General features: G+C 44.0%; 1 protein-coding gene across 1 annotated transcript; it reads right to left on the bottom strand.

The window, feature by feature from the left end:
* Positions 1–203: 203 nt before the first annotated feature.
* LOC113277884 lies at positions 204–14,490 on the bottom strand. Its single transcript, XM_026526855.1, has 2 exons — positions 14,277–14,490; positions 204–977 (listed from the first exon to the last, which is right to left on the bottom strand). Exons 1-2 carry the CDS (start codon positions 14,470–14,472, stop codon positions 493–495), a joined length of 681 nt encoding a protein of 226 aa, XP_026382640.1. The 5' UTR covers positions 14,473–14,490; the 3' UTR covers positions 204–492.
* Between the last annotated feature and the right edge of the window lie 4,128 nt (positions 14,491–18,618).

Below are 18,618 nucleotides of genomic sequence, written 5' to 3'. Positions count from 1 at the left end.
GTATAAAACATCAATAAAGCATATTTTTATGACATTATGAGATCATTTAATCAAACTTCTATAACGCGTCATCCATATTATGCACGTCAATGTAAGTCAACGGTAAAGATTGGACAGCTCCACCATGGTACGAGAAACGGTCCCATCCCAGGCATAATGAGTGTCCTCGACTTGTGTAGTGAGAAAAATGCTTGAAAGGAAAGTGAGAGAAGACCTTGATTTAAACGAAAATGCTACAAGTATTATTAGACAGTATATGAACTGTAAATGATGTGATGTGATCAAAACAGAGCACACATGGTGAGTGAGCTACTGAGCTCGATCATGCATCCCCAAGTAAGAAAGCACCCAGAAACCCAAAATATATTGACATAATTAATCTTTTTCGATGATAATTGTCACCCACAAACTTTACCACACACGAGGTTGATATCGGCGACACCACTTATTACACACCCCAGAAGAAGTATACTTGAAACCCAGTTCGGAAACTCAACTGCCCCCAGCTATTAGTTGGATTATACCCAGAAACAAGCCTCCTACCGCTGCAAAAACCGAAATGTTCTCCTTTGGTCCTGTCGTACGGTCACCATGGGCATCACCGCCATTTTCTTGTTGGTGACCGGAGACGCACTTGAAATGAACATCAATTGAGCAGGTTTCACATCCGTAATGCCAAATCGGACAAAGCGTTCTACAAATTGAGCACCATGTACGCGGACCAGATTTCCATACAAGAGAATGACCCCTATCTAATGGGTGATTTATACGCGATGGATATGTTGAACATATGGGGTGCAAGAAGTAACCTGCTTCTCTTGGACAAAATGGACATGAATAGAAAAGCCGACCAGTACGCCCATCGCAGACACCACATACTCCTCCCTTCGCTTCATTCTCATCAGGGTTTCCCTTGGTCCATACGAGATTTAACCGATGGTCATTGTGAATATGCGTCGACAAAATATCAGGACTAGTTGCTGTGGACACACGAACTACGCGGGGTCCGAATGCCCGCAATCAATTGTTAAAGTCTAAAGAGATTACGATGATGATACCCTGATGTGGGTTCATTGGCTCAAAACCCACGGGTTTATCATGGCCTCCTCCAACTTCCCCGTGCGTAGCGATTATGCATGGGGTACAAATATAAAAGGAAAGCAACATATATAAGCAAATGCATGCGGAACTAAATGAATGTAAAGTGCTGAAATGTAAATAAGACCAAGGTTTACGTGGTTCAGCACTAAGGCCTACATCCACGGGGTTTGTTGTTCTACTATATTATTCACGGTTACACGAATAGTTGAATGACTTGGGGTTTACATATTTCTCTCCACTATGAGATTCCTTACCTTTGCTATTCTCTCTCTCTCTCCTGATGTTTTTTCGATCCCCTTCCCCCTTTGTGGAGATTGGGTATTTATAAGGTAGGAACGTGGGACCCATCTCTGAAGACCGTTGGAACCTTATCTTCTAGTGTCTTGTGTCCATCACGCAGAGGTCTGCGTTTCCCCCTCGATCCCGCGGAGGCATCTTCGCTCGTTCCATAGGTCGGTCGACACGTGCACTGCTCAGAGTGTTTAATGCGGGTGGTTGAGGGGTCTGCTCGTGTCAGACAAGTGTCTTCTGCCCCTGTCAGTCCGTGTCAGCTGACTTTCTCTCCACCGTTGATCTTAGCTCCTCTTCTGGGGATGAGATAAAGCAACTCCTAGGGGTTTATTTGGTGCTTCGTGACGCATCGTGTTTTGATGTCTTGGCTTGCATGCTTTCCACGTACCTTTCTGTATACACGTGTCCGATAGTGAGATATATGTGTACACAATTTGCCCCTTTTCTTCAGGCTTAACTGACTAATGGGTGCCTTGAAGAAAAACTATCGTCGCACATTCTTCTCACTCCTAATAACTTCTCCTAGATACTTGGGCACGTCTTTTATTCGTGCATTAACTGCTTATGTAACGGGCACGTTTTCCTATTTCTCCCTTAATTTCCTCTTTTCTTTCGGGTATTTTAAGGATAGAGAGGAAATTTAATTTCATTCTTCCTAAACACTCTCTCAGTTCATTCTTCCTTTAAGTTTCCTGCCTGCCTTCATTAAACCTGTGACCTTAAATTCTTTGTCAGTCTTCATTGCACCTGTGATCTTAAATTCTGTCAGTCTTTATTGCACCTGGGATCTTCCCCTGTTCGTTTCTTCTACTTGCTGTTTTTGCCGGTGAGTTTTTCTTTTCTTGATTTCACTGTTTTATGTCGTGTTGATTTGTGAATTTTCTGCTATTGTTGTTCCTTGTTTGTGATGAAGAACTTTTTCTGATGCTTGCATACTAGTTTGCCCCTGTTCTTCATCTTAAATTAAGGCATCCATTACTTCGAGGGTGGAGTATTGAGATTGTATCCTAATTTTAGGGTTGCTATGTTATCGTGGTTGTATTGCTATGAATGTGTTTTTTGATTTTTGGTTATTGTGTGTAACCTGTTCTTGATTTTATTCTTTCCACAGCCATGTCTGACCGTCCGCGGCCTACTTATGAGACTCCTGATTCTAGGTTGTCGAGATCTCCTCAGCGTCGAGAGTCTCAAGATGATGTTCGTCGGAGTCGAGTTTCTTCCTGAGCGAGAGCCTCGTCTTCTCGGGAAGAGATTCCTCCGATAATTCCGTCTGGCTCACGGAGAGTCTTTAATCACTCAATGGTGCGTCCTCGTGAAGAGACTCGGAGTACGCAGGCTCCTCCCCGCGCTGTTGCTTTTGACGTTCCTCCTTTACGTTCGTTAGTGCCCGAGCATCATCTACGGTCTTCTCCAACTTTTAAAGGGAAGAATACAAAGGGCGTAGCTCCTGCGGCTGGATCTTCAAAGAATCCCCCCGTGAAGAGAAAAGCGTCTGAAGCGTTTGTTAGTTCATCCGGCCCCGCCGAGGAGGAAGAGGCTGCTCCCTTGATACGCAGTGTTTCTGTTAGCAGGAGAAAAGTAACCTTCAAGCATATCGATCTTGAAATATTCAAGGAGAAGCATGAGCTCCAAGCCTTCGGGGTTCGTTTTTATGCCCCCGAGGATGATATTACGTATGAGCTGATCTCTAAGTACAAATTCGATGAATTTCACTTGTTAACGACGGTTGGGGCCTTCGAGGCTGGTCTGATGCTGCCGTTGTACAAATCGGGTGATTCCTTCTACTACGACGTGCTCGCTAGTCGTGAGGGTTCTTCCACAAATACTCATAGCCGTTCCGTATCCCAATTATCGGGGAATTATCTCCGCGCCCTGAAGGAATGCTATCTGCGGAGTAAGGGGGAAACGTCGATGACCTGCTACGTCCCCAATCCCTTGGAGAAGGAATGGTACACTCCTGAAAATTTCAATAACTCCTTCGGTGATTACGTCAATAGCAGGAATCGCAAGCCGTGGAGTGTCAGCCTTCGGAATCGTCCTGCTCCTCGAGGCGAGATTCATCTGTTAAATGAGGTCAGCGATGCCAAGCTGAAGTATGTTCCTGGCACGGAGGCGTCCAATCGTCGGAAACTCTTCCCCGCGCGAGAAAGGATCAAGCGCGATCATGACTACGAGTGGCACGCCACTGTCATTGAGATAGTAGGTCCGTGGGCTTACGGTTGGATTCCCGGTTCCCGCGGATGGCGGCCAACCGAGAATAGTAAGCCGCGCGAATCTCCTCCCGCTCGCTATGGAGATTTCTGCCCCTGGCGTCTGAACTTTGCGGGCATGAATTTTCCTTATGCCCTGGATGTCGTAGAGGGAGACGAGGAGGATGGTTCCGGTGCTATACTCCCATCGAAGAATATCTCAGCTGCTCAGGTACGCAGATTCTAGTTGTGTTTCGTTTTTATAACTTCCATCGGACGGGAAGAATAATTCCTTTGTGGTGTCGGTTTTAGGTATTGAAGAAGAAAAAGATTAGGCCGAAGCAGTCTTCTACTATGGTGGTGGGCGAGGTTGAGGCCCAAGAAGAAGTTACTAGTCCTGTGAACGAAGAGTTTGCTGAGGACGAGATTACAGATGGGGAGGAACGTACTGGTACCTCCCCTATCAATGCCGAAGAAGAGGTCTTCGCTGGTCTCGTCGGTGATGAAGGAAGGAACAAGGGTGTAGTGGCGGATGATGTTGTCATCGAGGATGTTTCCGTCCCTGCTGGTGATGTCATGGATACCCTCCCCACTTCTCAAGAATTTTCTTTCGATCGGATGTATTCCACGGGGGAGTTCTTTGACGAAGCCCTCGATTTTCCCGAGGACTTCTCTTTACTTTCCCCTAATGACAATTGGGATGTTCTTGGTGGTGATGGTAATGGTGATGCTGCTGTAGAATGTGTTGGTGCGGAGGAGCCTGCTGTGCATGTAGGCGCGGGAGAACATGCCAACGTTCATGCTGAGGGGGTCGAGTCGGTCAAAGGAAAATCTGTTGTTGACGCGCCCGCCGATAGTCTTCCCCAGTCGCCGATGTCTGAGGGTGAGGATGCCATCATGAGTTGGTTCAAGGAGAAGAATCTTCGGTTTGTCTCTCATCCTGCTCCTGTGGTTGTTGGGGAAAAGGAATCAACCGCGTATACCCGTCGTATGATGGAGATGTCTTCGAAGGCGCAGGTGTCTGAAGCCTGGGGAACAAGGTTGACCGTTCCCGAAGCTACCCTCGTGCCGGAGCCTCCTACTTCTGTTGCCGATATGATGGCTATTGCCGACGGGTATCAATATGGCTTCCCGCAACAGCGTGTGCTGGAGGTATATTTTCGTACATTCTTGTTCGTGAGAATAGGACGCTTCGGTTGAATAATGTTTTGTCATTTTGATGTGTAGATGATGAGGAGCGAGCATTGCAACCACGTGCTATATCAGTTCTTTAAAGCAAAATCTCTGAAGCTCGAGGCTAAGCTTCGTCATCGGGAAAAGGAATTATCTGCGGCGGAGGTGGAAATAGAAGAGCTGAAGAAAATCCTTAAGGAGAAAGAAAAACTGGGTGAAGCAGAGGCTGATCTTCGTTCAGAACTTATTGCAGTGCGCGCTGAGTTAGAGCAAACTCGTAGCCAAGTTTCCACTTTCACAGGTTTGGTTCTTTTCCCTCGCCGTATGTCGTCATTCTTTTATCTCTTAGTTGTTCTGTCTGAGTCTCCCCACCCTATGTCCAGTGGGTGGCATCCCCGAGCTGGTATGGCTTCGAAACGAAAGAGCTCGGCAAAAATCTCGTATTAGAGATTTGGTTGAGAAGATTAAGAGTGAGGCTAGGAAATGGGATGCTCGGGCTGAAGTATGGCGCGCGCGGCATGTTCAGATGGTCGACATGCAAAATCTGTACAACCATGATCGTGCTTTATTTAATGGCACACTGCTGTGGACCAGTGATAATCTGCGGGAAGACCGCGAGCGTACTTCCTTGTTGGAATCTAGGATTCAGCTATTGGAAGAAGAATTACAGACGGCGCGGTCCATTCCTCTTTCAGGGGTCCAAGATAATATGCTTGGTCTTGCCAGGGAACGAGATGATGCTCGTGCTGAAGTCTATGCTCTCAGCAATGCTCTTTCCGCGTCTCGTGCCGATGTAGCCCGTCTTGCTGAGTCTGAGAGGAATCTTGAAGTGTGCATGTATAGACTCAGCAAAGGGGTCTCAGAGATAAATAAAGAGGTCGACCACCTTCGTCATGTGGACTCGATGAAGCAGGTAGAATTATATGCCTGTCAATTTACTCTCACCAACCTTCAACTAGACTATAAGAAATTATCCGCGGAATATGATCATCTTGATGAAGCGCGAGATGCGGTTGTTAATGAATATGAAGAGGCTTCGGCTTGTGTCGAAGGTATAATCCCAATTCATCGAGTGTGATCTTGTTTGTTTTCTACGCTAACTCCGTGGTGTTGTCTTTTTCAGGGCTCGAGGAACGCCTTCGCGTCACAAATGAAGAACTTGAAAAGGCTCAATCTTCCTTAGCACAGCAAGAGGAACAAACCAATCACTTCAAGAATTTAGCAGCCACCCGCGAGGAGGCCGTTGGTGCTGCTTCCAGAGAAGTGAATCGGCTATCCTCGTTATTATCCCAAGCCCAACAGCGGACAACAGTTATTAAACATAAGGCTCGTTGTCAATTGGCTGAGGAGACGAACAAGATGCTGGAGAGGATAGAGCTTGGCCTACGGAATGAACATGGTCTCGTGAAGAACTACCCTCGTCGTCCCGTTCCTGCTGCATTGCCCAGCTCCTCGGGCCCCTCTTCTGGTGGGAGCGTCCCATCAAGTCTTCGGAAAAATCCTGACGACGGGACCGCCACCTAGGTAGAGATGGCAGCGTTCTGTAGGGTCCGCGGCATAATTGTGCTTTTTGTAACGATGTAAAAGGAATGTTTTTTGATTGTGTATCCTTGGCTTTGGACGTTCACTTCTTGTAATCACCCTTTATGAAATGAATCCTCTTCTTGATATACCTACAATGTTTTTGTATTTTAAGTTTGTGAAAAATCAAAACAAAAGTTAAGTGTTTTTGAGTGCGATACGAAAGGAAGGTACCTTCGTGATCGTCTTGAGACCTGTCACCCCGCTGGCAAATCCTGGGCCAGAGGATTCCCAGACGGTGGGGGCCGGGGGAACGTTCTAGGATATGGGGCGTAAAATATGTACGCACCCATTCCGTCGACCCGTTGCCTTAAGATTGGTTGGGTATCTCTTTCTGCTGGGTGCCTTCCCCCTGGTCCTACACTTATGGATACTGATGGGGGAGCCCTGAGAGATTGTAGATTAACTACTTTCCCCAATATTGTAGGTAGATTCCACAGACTTGATAATTTGAAAGCTTGTTTAATTGATAAGTTGAGGTCTGCAATTCCTCTTCCAGAGATAGAAACATGTTGGGCGGGGAGGCTCCTTTCTTCTTCTGGTATATTCCCAGCAGATTCAAATCTGCGTTGCTTCTATGGGAAGTATGGTTTGAGCCATTTAGCATTCCAAGGATGCCGGAGGACCTCACCTTTTAGATTACGAAGGTAGTAAGAACCATTACCCGCAATGTCGTGGATCATAAACGGTCCTCCCCATGTAGGTGCTAACTTTCCCCATTTCTTTTCTTGCTGATATCGTGGGATTGTTCTCAACACATACTGTCCCTCTACAAAATTTCGTAGCTTTACCTTTTTGTTGTACTCCCTTGCTAGTCTTCGTTGATAATTTTCCATCTTTTGCAATGCTACTTCCCTTCTTCCTTCCAAGTCGTCCAACCTTTCTAACATCATATCTGTTGTTAGGTTTTTCTCCCAGGCTTCAGTCTTCGTGGTTGGCATGAGGATTTCTGTAGGTATGACTGCTTCAGCTCCATAAGTAAGAAGAAACGGGGATTCCCCGGTAGCGGACCTTCGTGTTGTCCTGTATGCCCACAAGACATTGTGCAGTTGTTCGCACCATCTTCCCTTATGCTCGTCTAATTGTTTTTTGAGTATAAGGGCGAGGGTCTTGTTGGTAGCTTCCGCTTGTCCGTTGCTTTGAGGGTATAAGGGGGTGGACTTGTTCTTTCTTATTTTAAAGGTGTCGAAGAGCACGTCTATATTTTTTCCCTGTAATTGCTTGCCGTTATCAGACACAATTTCAGCAGGTATACCAAATCTGCAAATGATGTTCTGGAATATGAAAGTGAACACATCCGCGTCTCTGATCCTGGCCAAGGCCTTAGCCTCCACCCATTTACTGAAGTAGTCCGTGGCTACTATCAAAAATCGTCTCTTCCTGGATCCTTCGATGAAAGGCCCGACGATGTCTACTCCCCATTTTGCAAATGGCCACGGGCTATCGACAGAGTTTAACAATGTTGCCGGCGCGTGGATTTTTTTCGCGAAGCGCTGACATTCTTCGCATCGTCGGGACATCCTCGCAGCATCTTGTATCATGGTCGGCCAGTAATATCCTTGCGTTTTTGCCTTGTCAGCTAGTGATCTCATACCGCTATGATTCCCTGCGTCACCATAATGGATATCCGTTAGAATTCGATGCCCTTCTTTTCGGGATAAGCAGCGTAGTAATGGTCCGAGGAAAGATTTTCTATATAGGACCCCGTCCCGAAGATCGTATCTTCCCACTTTGGAGAGCGTCTTTCTAGCTTGCTTCCGATCCGCAGGTAGGCTTCCTTTGTCGAGGAATGCATGTATTGTCACCCTCCAGTCATCTTCATTGCTGAAATCTTCGTCTTGATTTGCTTTTGACAAGATTTCTTCATCAAAGTCGTTATGGATGTCTTCTCCTACTTGGTCTTCAATATATTCTTCCATCGTATCTTGATTGGTAGCGAAGGAGAATTGAGATGCAATCGAAGGCTCGTATACCCTTGCTATTTTAATACCTTCGGCATTTTTATCCCTCAACATGGATGATATGTATGCTAGGGCATCCGCATGCCTGAGGTCCCTTCTGCATAAGTGCCGGAACTTAATGTTCGGGATTTGTGAAGCCAATGTTTGGACCAATGCCATGTAAGCTGAAAGGGTGTCATCGTACACATTATATTCGAGCGCGATTTGCCGTATGACCAGCTGCGAATCACTTGTCAGCCTTACATCGGTTACCCCCATCTCTATTATTATACGTAGGGCATGTATGACAGCTTCGTATTCAACAATGTTATTGGTATGCTCTTTGAATTCCAATCTAAGTGCCTGTATGATCCTTTCTCCAGTTGGGGTGATGATGACAATACCTATTCCTGCCCCTTCCTTATTTTTAGATTCGTCGACGAAGACTTCCCATTGTCTATGACTCGTAGGTTCTAGGATATCCATTGGATCCTTGATTGCTTCCTCTGCTTCTGGTATTCCCTTGATCTCTTCGTCGTTGTCTAGAGGGAGGTCTGCTAAGAAATCTGCCAGAACTTGGGACTTCTGAGAATGTTGAATTTCATGAATGATGTTGAATTGGTCCAGATGGGTGTTCCATTTGGCTATTCGGCCCACTTTTCCTGTGCTTTTGGGGACTGCTTCCAATGGTGCTCTGCATGGTACCCTGACGAAGTGAGTTAGGAAGTAGGTTCTCAGTTTTTGGGTAGCCCATACCAGTGCGAGGATGAGTTGTTCAATCTTAGTATAATTTCTTTCCGCGGGATTGAGTGTCTTGCTGACGTAATAGATAGGCTGTTCTATCTTTGTATTGGTTTTGACTAATACTGCGCTGACTGCGTCCTCCGTTGCTGCTATGTACAGTGCCAAAACTTCGTCAGGGTCAGGTTTCTGCAGGATAGGGATCGAAGCTAGATGTTCTTTGATCTTTTGGAATGCTTCCTCGCAATCGGCGGTCCATTCGAACCTGCTCCCTTTCTTAAGAATATTGAAGAAATGTTTGCACTTGTCCGAAGACCGTGCAATAAATCTGCCTAACGCTGCTATGGACCCATTGAGCTTCTGCACTTCCTTTAGATTCTTTGGTGACGGCATCTCTACTATGGCTTGAACCTTAGCTGGGTCTACCTCGATGCCCCTTTTCGTCACCAGATAACCGAGGAACTTCCCTGAGGTGACACCGAAAGTACATTTCTCCGGATTTACTTTCATGTGATGTTGTCTCATTGCATTGAAAATATTCCTCAGGTCCTGGTGGTGATTTTTACGCAGCTTGCTTTTGACGAGCATGTCGTCCACGTAGACTTCTAGGGTTCCTCCAATCCATGGTTTGAAGATAGCATCGACCATCCTTTGGTATGTTGCCCCTGCGTTTCGGAGCCCGAAAGGCATTCTGGTATAGCAATAAAGGCCATGTGGTGTATAGAATGCTGTGTGTTGCTGATCTTCTTCTGCCAGGGCTACTTGGTTGTAACCAGAGTATCCGTCCATAAACGACAGCTCCTCGTACCCTTCAACTGCTTCAACCAGTTGATCTATGCTCGGCAGGGGATAGCTGTCCTTTGCACACGCCTTGTTGAGATTAGTAAAGTCGATGCATATTCTAACCCCTCCATTTTTCTTAGGAACAATGACCATGTTGGATATCCAGGTAGGATACTTGACTTCCTTGATAAATCCTGCGTCTAGTAGCTTCCGAAGTTCTGTTTCTACCGCCTCATGATATTCTGGAGCCACTTTTCGTATTTTCTGCCTGAACGGGGGTGTGCCCTGTTTGATGCGTAGTTCATGTTGGATTACTTTTGGGTCGATCCCTGGCATATCTCCTAACTTCCAGGCGAACACATCCGCATATTCCTTAAGTAATTTGGTTAAGGAATGTTCTCTCCCTTCGCCCATGATGGTCCCGATTTTGACCCTCTTCGGGTCTTCTTCCGTTCCTATGTTGATTTCCTTAGTGGGTTCCACGGGTGTGAACATAGGCCTTGGGTTTCCGAGGACTGGGGCGCTCTTTAATTTCTATTTGGCGTGTTTCTGCTCTTTGTTGATTGTTGAGGTACTTGTTTCCGAGCCTCGGACATTACCCTCTTTCGTCAAGCCTTTTCCTGTGGTTTCCTTAAGGAATAGTTCTACGGCTTTCTCTTGCGTGGTTTCTTGATTTCTTACTCTTCGAATTTTTCGCTGTTCTTCTTGCTCGTTGTTGATATGATCCTGAGTGGCCTGGCATTCTCGTGTAGCGATTCGATCTCCCTTGATCTCCATAATTCCCTCAGGTGTTGGAAATCTGAGGTACTGGTGGTATGTTGCCGCAACTCCTTTGAGCTTGTGTACCCACTGTCGTCCAATAATGGCGTTGTAGGGGGAAGGGGTATCCACCACACTGAATCGGGTATCCAGTTTCATGGGCCCTGCGTTAACCTGTAACACAATGTCTCCCAAGGGCTTCGTGGCCGCTCCATTGAATCCGTAGATGGTGTGATAAAGGTCATCAACTGTTCATCGTGGAGCTTCATCCGCTTGAATGCGTCATAGAATAGGACATTCACAGAGCTTCCCCCGTCTATGAGGATCTTTTTGAGGTTACATCCCGCTATTGGTAATGTCAGGACCAAGGGATCGTTATGGTCTTCCATATCTTCTTCGATATCCTCGGCATCGAAGATGACAGGTAATTCCATCCATTTTTCGTGTTCGTCCACTGTTATCCCATCGACCTTATATAACTCGCAGCGATCTTCGAATTGCTTCCGTAACCTTTTTCCAATCTGTGCTGTGAGCGAGGGTCCTGTGGCTTCGGAACACGAGATGGTGTTGATTGTTCGGTTTTCTTCCGGAAGTTGGACTGGTTTGGTTCGTTTGGATCTGTCCTCGGTAACCTCCTTCCGTATGTAATGTTTGAGCTCTCCCGCATCAATTAATTTTTGGATCATTATTTTAAGGTTCTTGCATTTTTCGGTCTGGTGTCCGTTGAAACAGTGATACTCACAGTAATCTTTAGACTTCTCGGATCTTGGGGGCTGCTTTCCCTTAGACCATGGCCATTCTAAGTTTTCCCTCCCTTTGATCTCCCGCAGGATACGAGCATAGCTAGCGTTGAGTTTCGTGTAAACTTGGTCTTCGAATTTTCGGTCGCCTGTTCTTCGTTCATCCCTCCGTTCCTTTCTATCTTCGTGAGGTCTCTCATCTGAGGAACCCCTTTTGGCCCCATTGGTTTGTTCTGCTGAATTGGTGCGGTGAGCCCTCTGCGGATATGCCCTCGGGTTTTCCCGTTGAATTTCTTCAAGTCGAGCGTGCTTCTCGATAATTATTCGGAGATCGCCTTCTGTCTTGGGCACGCTCCCGTGAATTTCAACAAATAGGGGACTCATTCGGTCCAAGCCCCACTTATAGCAATTGATGCTTACCACTGGGTCCACGCTTCCTATGGCTTGGCAGATCCTATGCCATCTGTTTGTGTATTCCCTCGTGGTTTCCTTGTAGCCGATTGCTAGTGAAAAAAGCTTATCCATCCCAGTGTTTACAGTCTTGTTGTACATGTATGTTCTTAAGAATTTCTCTGCCAGTTGGTCGTATGAGTGTATGGAGTTTGGTGGCAGATTATCAAACCATGATAACGCCGATCCCTTCAAACTTGACGGGAAGTATCTACAGAGTACGGCGTCGTTCTGTCCCCATCTCGCTAGGACGCGGTTGTAGTACCGAACATGTGCAGCAGGGTCGTTGGACCCATCATAGCATTCGAACGTCGGGACAGGGCATTTCAGGGGAATAGGGGTGTTGGCCAAGCGATGCGTCAGGGGCGTGGAGTTAGCTTCTCTCATAACCTCTTCTAACCTTCCCCCTCCTTGTTTATTTTTCAATTGTCTGATCTCTGCCATCATCTCATCTCGCAGTTCCTCCATTGCGCGTTGGTGTTCTAAATTCTTCAGATCATTTCCGTTTGATTCTCCATCGTCATAATCCGGGTCGGATACGCTATGTCTCCTTGTTGCGTCTTCATTAGTCGCTAGGACGACTCTGCAGTCTTGGTTTGGCTCTGGTGCTTTGGAGCTTGCTTCATCAAGTCGTTGGTTGGTCTTTGTGCTTAGAGCAATCCGCTCCTTTAAATCTTGATTTTCTCTGGCCAAAAGTGCTACAGCTTCTGCGTAAACCTGTTGTTTCCTTCTCAGTTCCTCGAGCTCAGCCATTAGTTGGTGTGATTGGTTGGACCCCTGATTGGGAGTCCCCGCACGTGCCGCTACAGCCGTGGCGCCGCCCTCCTCCATGGTCTGTACTAAAGGTGGCAGGGGTTCAACTTCTGTTGCTGGTGTTTCCAAATTGGAGTGAGCGCCCCTCTGCGGTGCCCGAGCCGCCGGTATGGTTTGATTCTGGTTATTTGTTAGCGGCATTCCAAAGGTTAGCAGATGCGCGGGTAGGAATGTTCTGGATTCATCCACCCTTTCCCTTGGTTGGTTAAGTTGACTCATGGCGAAGGTATTGCTAGCCTCCGCAGCCTTCGGGACTACCGCGGCTTCCCCGTATTTTATCGTTGCTGCTCTGAGAGCCGCCATTGCAACAGAATTAGCGTTCATGGGTGAAGTGATTTCAGTGGTATCCTGCCTTCGATTGGTCATTTTAGTTTTATCTCCTTTCTGCTTGCTTCGGGTGATGATCGGGGTTGTCCGGGGTGTTTCTTTTGACAAAGCTTTGGATTTTCCTGCTTCTTGCGTCTTCTCCATCACGTGCCTTTTTGTTGACGAAATCTAGCGTAAACTCGCCTTCTTTACTCACAACACGTTCTCTCTGTATAAAATTATTCAAACAGAAACGGGAATATCCGCGTGAAGCGGGTTAGTTGTCGAAATACAATTTTTCAAAAGCGGGTTTATTAAAGGCGATCTTTAGTATATAAAAAAAACTATGAAAATTATAAATCCGACGGATTAGGACAATAACCCATGCTTGGAACACTAACTCTTATCGAAGGCAAAAGGTGGGTTTTTGAATATAATACTGTTGACGAATGATCTATACAGTCAGAGCTGATAAAATCGGAGCAATCGTATGCCAAATTAGAATGAAATCACAGGACAAGATAAATCTTTTACCGGGACGAAGTCCCTGTTTCTAGCGCCAAATTGTGGACACACGAACTACGCGGGGTCCGAATGCCCGCAATCAATTGTTAAAGTCTAAAGAGATTACGATGATGATACCCTGATGTGGGTTCATTGGCTCAAAACCCACGGGTTTATCATGGCCTCCTCCAACTTCCCCGTGCGTAGCGATTATGCATGGGGTACAAATATAAAAGGAAAGCAACATATATAAGCAAATGCATGCGGAACTAAATGAATGTAAAGTGCTGAAATGTAAATAAGACCAAGGTTTACGTGGTTCAGCACTAAGGCCTACATCCACGGGGTTTGTTGTTCTACTATATTATTCACGGTTACACGAATAGTTGAATGACTTGGGGTTTACATATTTCTCTCCACTATGGGATTCCTTACCTTTGCTATTCTCTCTCTCTCTCCTGATGTTTTTTCGATCCCCTTCCCCCTTTGTGGAGATTGGGTATTTATAAGGTAGGAACGTGGGACCCATCTCTGAAGACCGTTGGAACCTTTTCTTCTAGTGTCTTGTGTCCATCACGCAGAGGTCTGCGTTTCCCCCTCGATCCCGCGGAGGCATCTTCGCTCGTTCCATAGGTCGGTCGACACGTGCACTGCTCAGAGTGTTTAATGCGGGTGGTTGAGGGGTCTGCTCGTGTCAGACAAGTGTCTTCTGCCCCTGTCAGTCCGTGTCAGCTGACTTTCTCTCCACCGTTGATCTTAGCTCCTCTTCTGGGGATGAGATAAAGCAACTCCTAGGGGTTTATTTGGTGCTTCGCGACGCATCGTGTTTTGATGTCTTGGCTTGCATGCTTTCCACGTACCTTTCTGTATACACGTGTCCGATAGTGAGATATATGTGTACACAGTTGCACAAGTTACATGTATATCCCAATCGCACCGTTTGTTGCACCGGTATCTTAAACCCATTCCCGGTAAACCGCATGCTTTGCAGATGAAATTTTTAGATTTTGATGTTAGTTTTAGAGTATGCCGATGGGTGAAGTGGCGTAACTTGTTTGTCGACAATACTGATCTCTTCGTCTTCGATAGTATAGCCCCCATCTTAGGGACTGTCTTCTTCTTCTTGAGGGTGTGATTGTTTATATTGAATTGATGGGCGATGGGCGTTGTTCCCTTTTTATACTACTAGACACTAGCAACTAGAAGTGATAAGTTGATACAACGAAAGCGATTAAATTGCAAGGAAATGCTATAAAGTGGGAAGTGATTTCTAAACCGTTTATCTACATCCACGTGTCAGGTTTGGCTATTATTAGGCGAAGATAAGCATATGCTAAATATAGTTGTATTAACTGCACATTTTTGTTATGGGACCTTTACTCGGTAAGTAAGTACATAAATAGTAAGTAACCTCCAAGTCAACCAGTGACCGCCAACCAACCAATGAAACTTGTAAATACCTACGTGGAAAAGGGAAGGAAATGCACCTTGCTTGGAGCCTACACGTCTTTCTTTTGGTTATCAATTTCTTACCACGATCTTGAAATGTCAGTTTCGTGGATCCATGTTTTTGTATCGGATTTTTCTTTTATCTCAAAGGAACATGAGAAAAAAATTCTAAGTTTGCATGTTATGGTGAAATTTCTTAACAAAGCAGGTAATTGAGTTGGTCTTTAACAAACGGATGTTTATCTAGTTTGCCTATACGTACCTCTTTTTGTTTCATGCATATACTTGTTTATGCGGAGCTTTAAGTTAACAAGGTTTATACGGATTTTGTGTGGGAATTTGGGTAAAATCGTGTTGAGGCAGTGGCGAAACCAGAACAAACATTCAATGGGGCACACCTTATTCTTGAAGAACATAACTAAGATTGTAGCTGGAGAAAAAAGTCCCATACATCAACAAAGAAGTAAACTAAATACCATAAAGTTCACTCAAACCAGAATATACGTGCATTACGGAATAAAATTTGCAAAAAAGAAAAAGGGTCTGATTTGGCTAAATCACCAAAATAGAGCTCAATAGATATATGCGACAAAGTTTGATCTAGCTATGTCACCACAAAAACTCAAAATAAATACGCAATTTTTATGTCCGTGACGAGTACTCATATTTTGAAACAAATTCATAGTAATATCATCTCCGATCAGATCAAATATGTATCTCCATTATACCAAATTTCTTGATTCGTACAGAATACTGTTACAAGAATGGATTGTAACGGCTTTTACCCGTTTCATAATAGCATATTACAAATTTTTCGTACGACAGGTAGCCTTTACGAATTTAGGGTTGTAACGCCGTCTGTAACAGACTCAAGACGTTACTATGTATCAAGTCGTAACAAAGGAGAGACATTACAATTTTTTTTGTAAGAGCAAGGGATATGGAATGAGTGTTTTTAACACTCATTCACTGCCAAAACGAATGAGAGACTAGCTGAAAGAGTGACTGCCTGACTGTAGAAGAGCAAATTTGTAAACTAAGAGGCAGAATTTCTCCACATATGGCTGAAATTCTGCCTCCCAGGTTTTTTTTTAAAAATAAAACTCCAGTGGCGCCCCCGTAAAAGAGTTTAAATCAAATAAAAAACTAGTAAATCTCTTTAAGCGGCACAAAATCAACCATTTTTCATGAGTTTTCTTTGAGCGGAAGAAATTTAGCCTCCTGGTGACGACTTTCACACACTCATTCATCTGAATGAGTGTATGATTGATTTTGGGTGTATGGGTGAGAGCTCTCATCCCACAGTAGCACCTAATTTGATCTATTTTGATCAAATTCTTTCAAATCCAATGAGAGCTCTCACTCCATAACCCTTTCTCTAACAAGAGTGTCGTAACATTCACAAGCCGTTACTACATGTCATTTTTGTAACAAGCATAAGCCGTTAATACGTGACGAGCTGAAACAGTTGCAAGTAATTACGATTTTTTTTGTAACAGCAAAAAAATTACTGCGAGTCAACATTGACCTGGTCAATATTGACTAGATGTTCATCTCCAGCCTGAGATAACCTGGAATTCAAAAATAATTACCGGAAACATGGCGGAATTCAAAATTAATTACCTCTTTCATTAAATCCTAGATATGAAAACGCGGGGTATCAAAATACACCACCAACTTTTTCTTAGGAAACCTGTATGGATTAAACCTAAATACTATTTAGAGTTTATATCTCTTTCTCTCGCAATCAGAATGCAAACAGAAACTAGTTCGTGAACCTGATTATTCTGTGAGAGTACTTGGACGATTCCAAAGATCAATATCCAAGATCAATCAAGTCATATCCAACAAACAATGATGGATATATCTACTTTGATTAATTTACGTACAACCTGTGATATTTCAATTATAAAGATAAACAATATAATGCGAAAAAAAAAAAACACAGACACCATAAATTTTGTTAACGAGGAAACCGCAAATGCAGAAAAACTTCGGGACCTTGTCCAGATTTGAACACCAAACAGTATTAAGCCGCTACAGACTCTAGCCTACTATCAAAACTTTGGAATGGAACATAGTTGAAACCGAATTAAACTGTTACACTACTTCAGTTACAGTCGCGCTCCTTACGTATCTTGAATCCCAGCAGGACTCCGCGAAATTGATTCCCTTAGTTAACGTCCTTTACATCCTAAGATTTGATTCAACTTAAATGAAGACTTTAAACAAATCTGCCTCCCACAGATAATTCTATATGTGATTTCGTTCTGATCAAATATCAAGGTGAGGTAGGAAATCGATTGCAATAGACAAAGTCTGGCGAACCTCAAAATCCAGTCTTATGACTCCAGAGAGCATCCTAGATTATTATTCACCTCATAAGTATAAACTTGTGGAATCACAAAGTCTGAGACGAAGAAACTTTGCGATTTCTATCTATATTTTTTGTTGGATCAAGCTCACACAAGAATAGTGTGTGAGCTTGATCCCTGGTTATAAACTTTGATTGTATCCCAGTTATAAACTTTGATTGTATCCAAGTTATAAACTTTACAATAAAAGTAAGATCACGATACTCGAACTATCAAGATAAATATAGTTGGACCTAACTTCATGAATCCCTGGTGAAGTGTTTTTAGTCGATAAACCCTAGAATGGTTTGAAGGAGAGGACGACTCTAGTTTACAACTGGGACACACAAGAATAGTGTCAGGGATTCAGAAATCCCAGTTGTTAGAGGTTCTCCTTATATAGAATTTCAGGGTCAAGGTTGCATTAAATTTAAGCTAAGGTAGCTTTGGAATCAAGCAATCAATAATCATTGTTAGATGAAAAACTTGACTTGAGATTAACATAATAGAATATACACTCTGGTTAGGATGAACCATAACTGAACCGTGTACAATGACTTGTTCATGAAAGGTTATCCGAAACTAACCAATCGAACTATAAGCTTAACCATTTTCATACAACACTTTAAACTTTAATCTTCAGTAACACTTGAGATCAATCATGTCTAGATAGTGTTTTTAGAGAGTTGTTCAATGACGATTATCTCATAGAAATAATTCTGATGCATCTGAAATATTCAACAAGGTAAGTACATGTACCTGGTACATTTACTGTACCTGTGCGTGAGTATTTTTTTTGTCATAGTACGTGTACATGGTATGTGTACCCTTAAGACAAAAAACGGGTTCAGGAACTCACAGATCTTTTATGGTTTGCGTACTGGGTACTACCTTTTCGGTTTGGAAACCAACAGATATTTTCCGATTTGCATACTAGGTACGCGTACCTTCCTGGTTTACGAGTCAAAAGACTTTTTATAGTATGGATACCGGGTATACGTACCAAAATATCGTTGCCGAACTATACCTATACCGGTACGTGTACTGGGTACATGTATTGCCGCTCTGTACTTATAACAGTTACCCTAGTATGTGAACTGGTATGCATAGTGGCATGTATTTAGATTTACATTAGTTTTAGATCTCTCTAATAATCAATTAGAAACATTCTCGAATAACATCAATGACACATCACTGTTCCAGGCTATTTTCAAATGATTAAATCTTGAATCATAAGTTAGGTCATAAAAATAAATTGTTCTTAACCAAATTCATCAAGTATGAACAAATGTTCTTAAGCTTAGTAGGTCATATTTCGAGAACGACATTCAAGATAAACTTGATTCTAAATTTCTATTATGCATGTATTGTCTAATTTAGTCATGCGATAATGTCTCAAAGATAGAAAGGTGAAAACTTGAGAAATAGGTGGTTCAGTCTTCAC

Source organism: Papaver somniferum, chromosome 5 (genome assembly GCF_003573695.1).
Source record: "Papaver somniferum cultivar HN1 chromosome 5, ASM357369v1, whole genome shotgun sequence".
Classification (NCBI taxonomy): Eukaryota; Viridiplantae; Streptophyta; class Magnoliopsida; order Ranunculales; family Papaveraceae; genus Papaver; species Papaver somniferum.
This window is presented reverse-complemented; position numbering and strand designations above follow the sequence as displayed.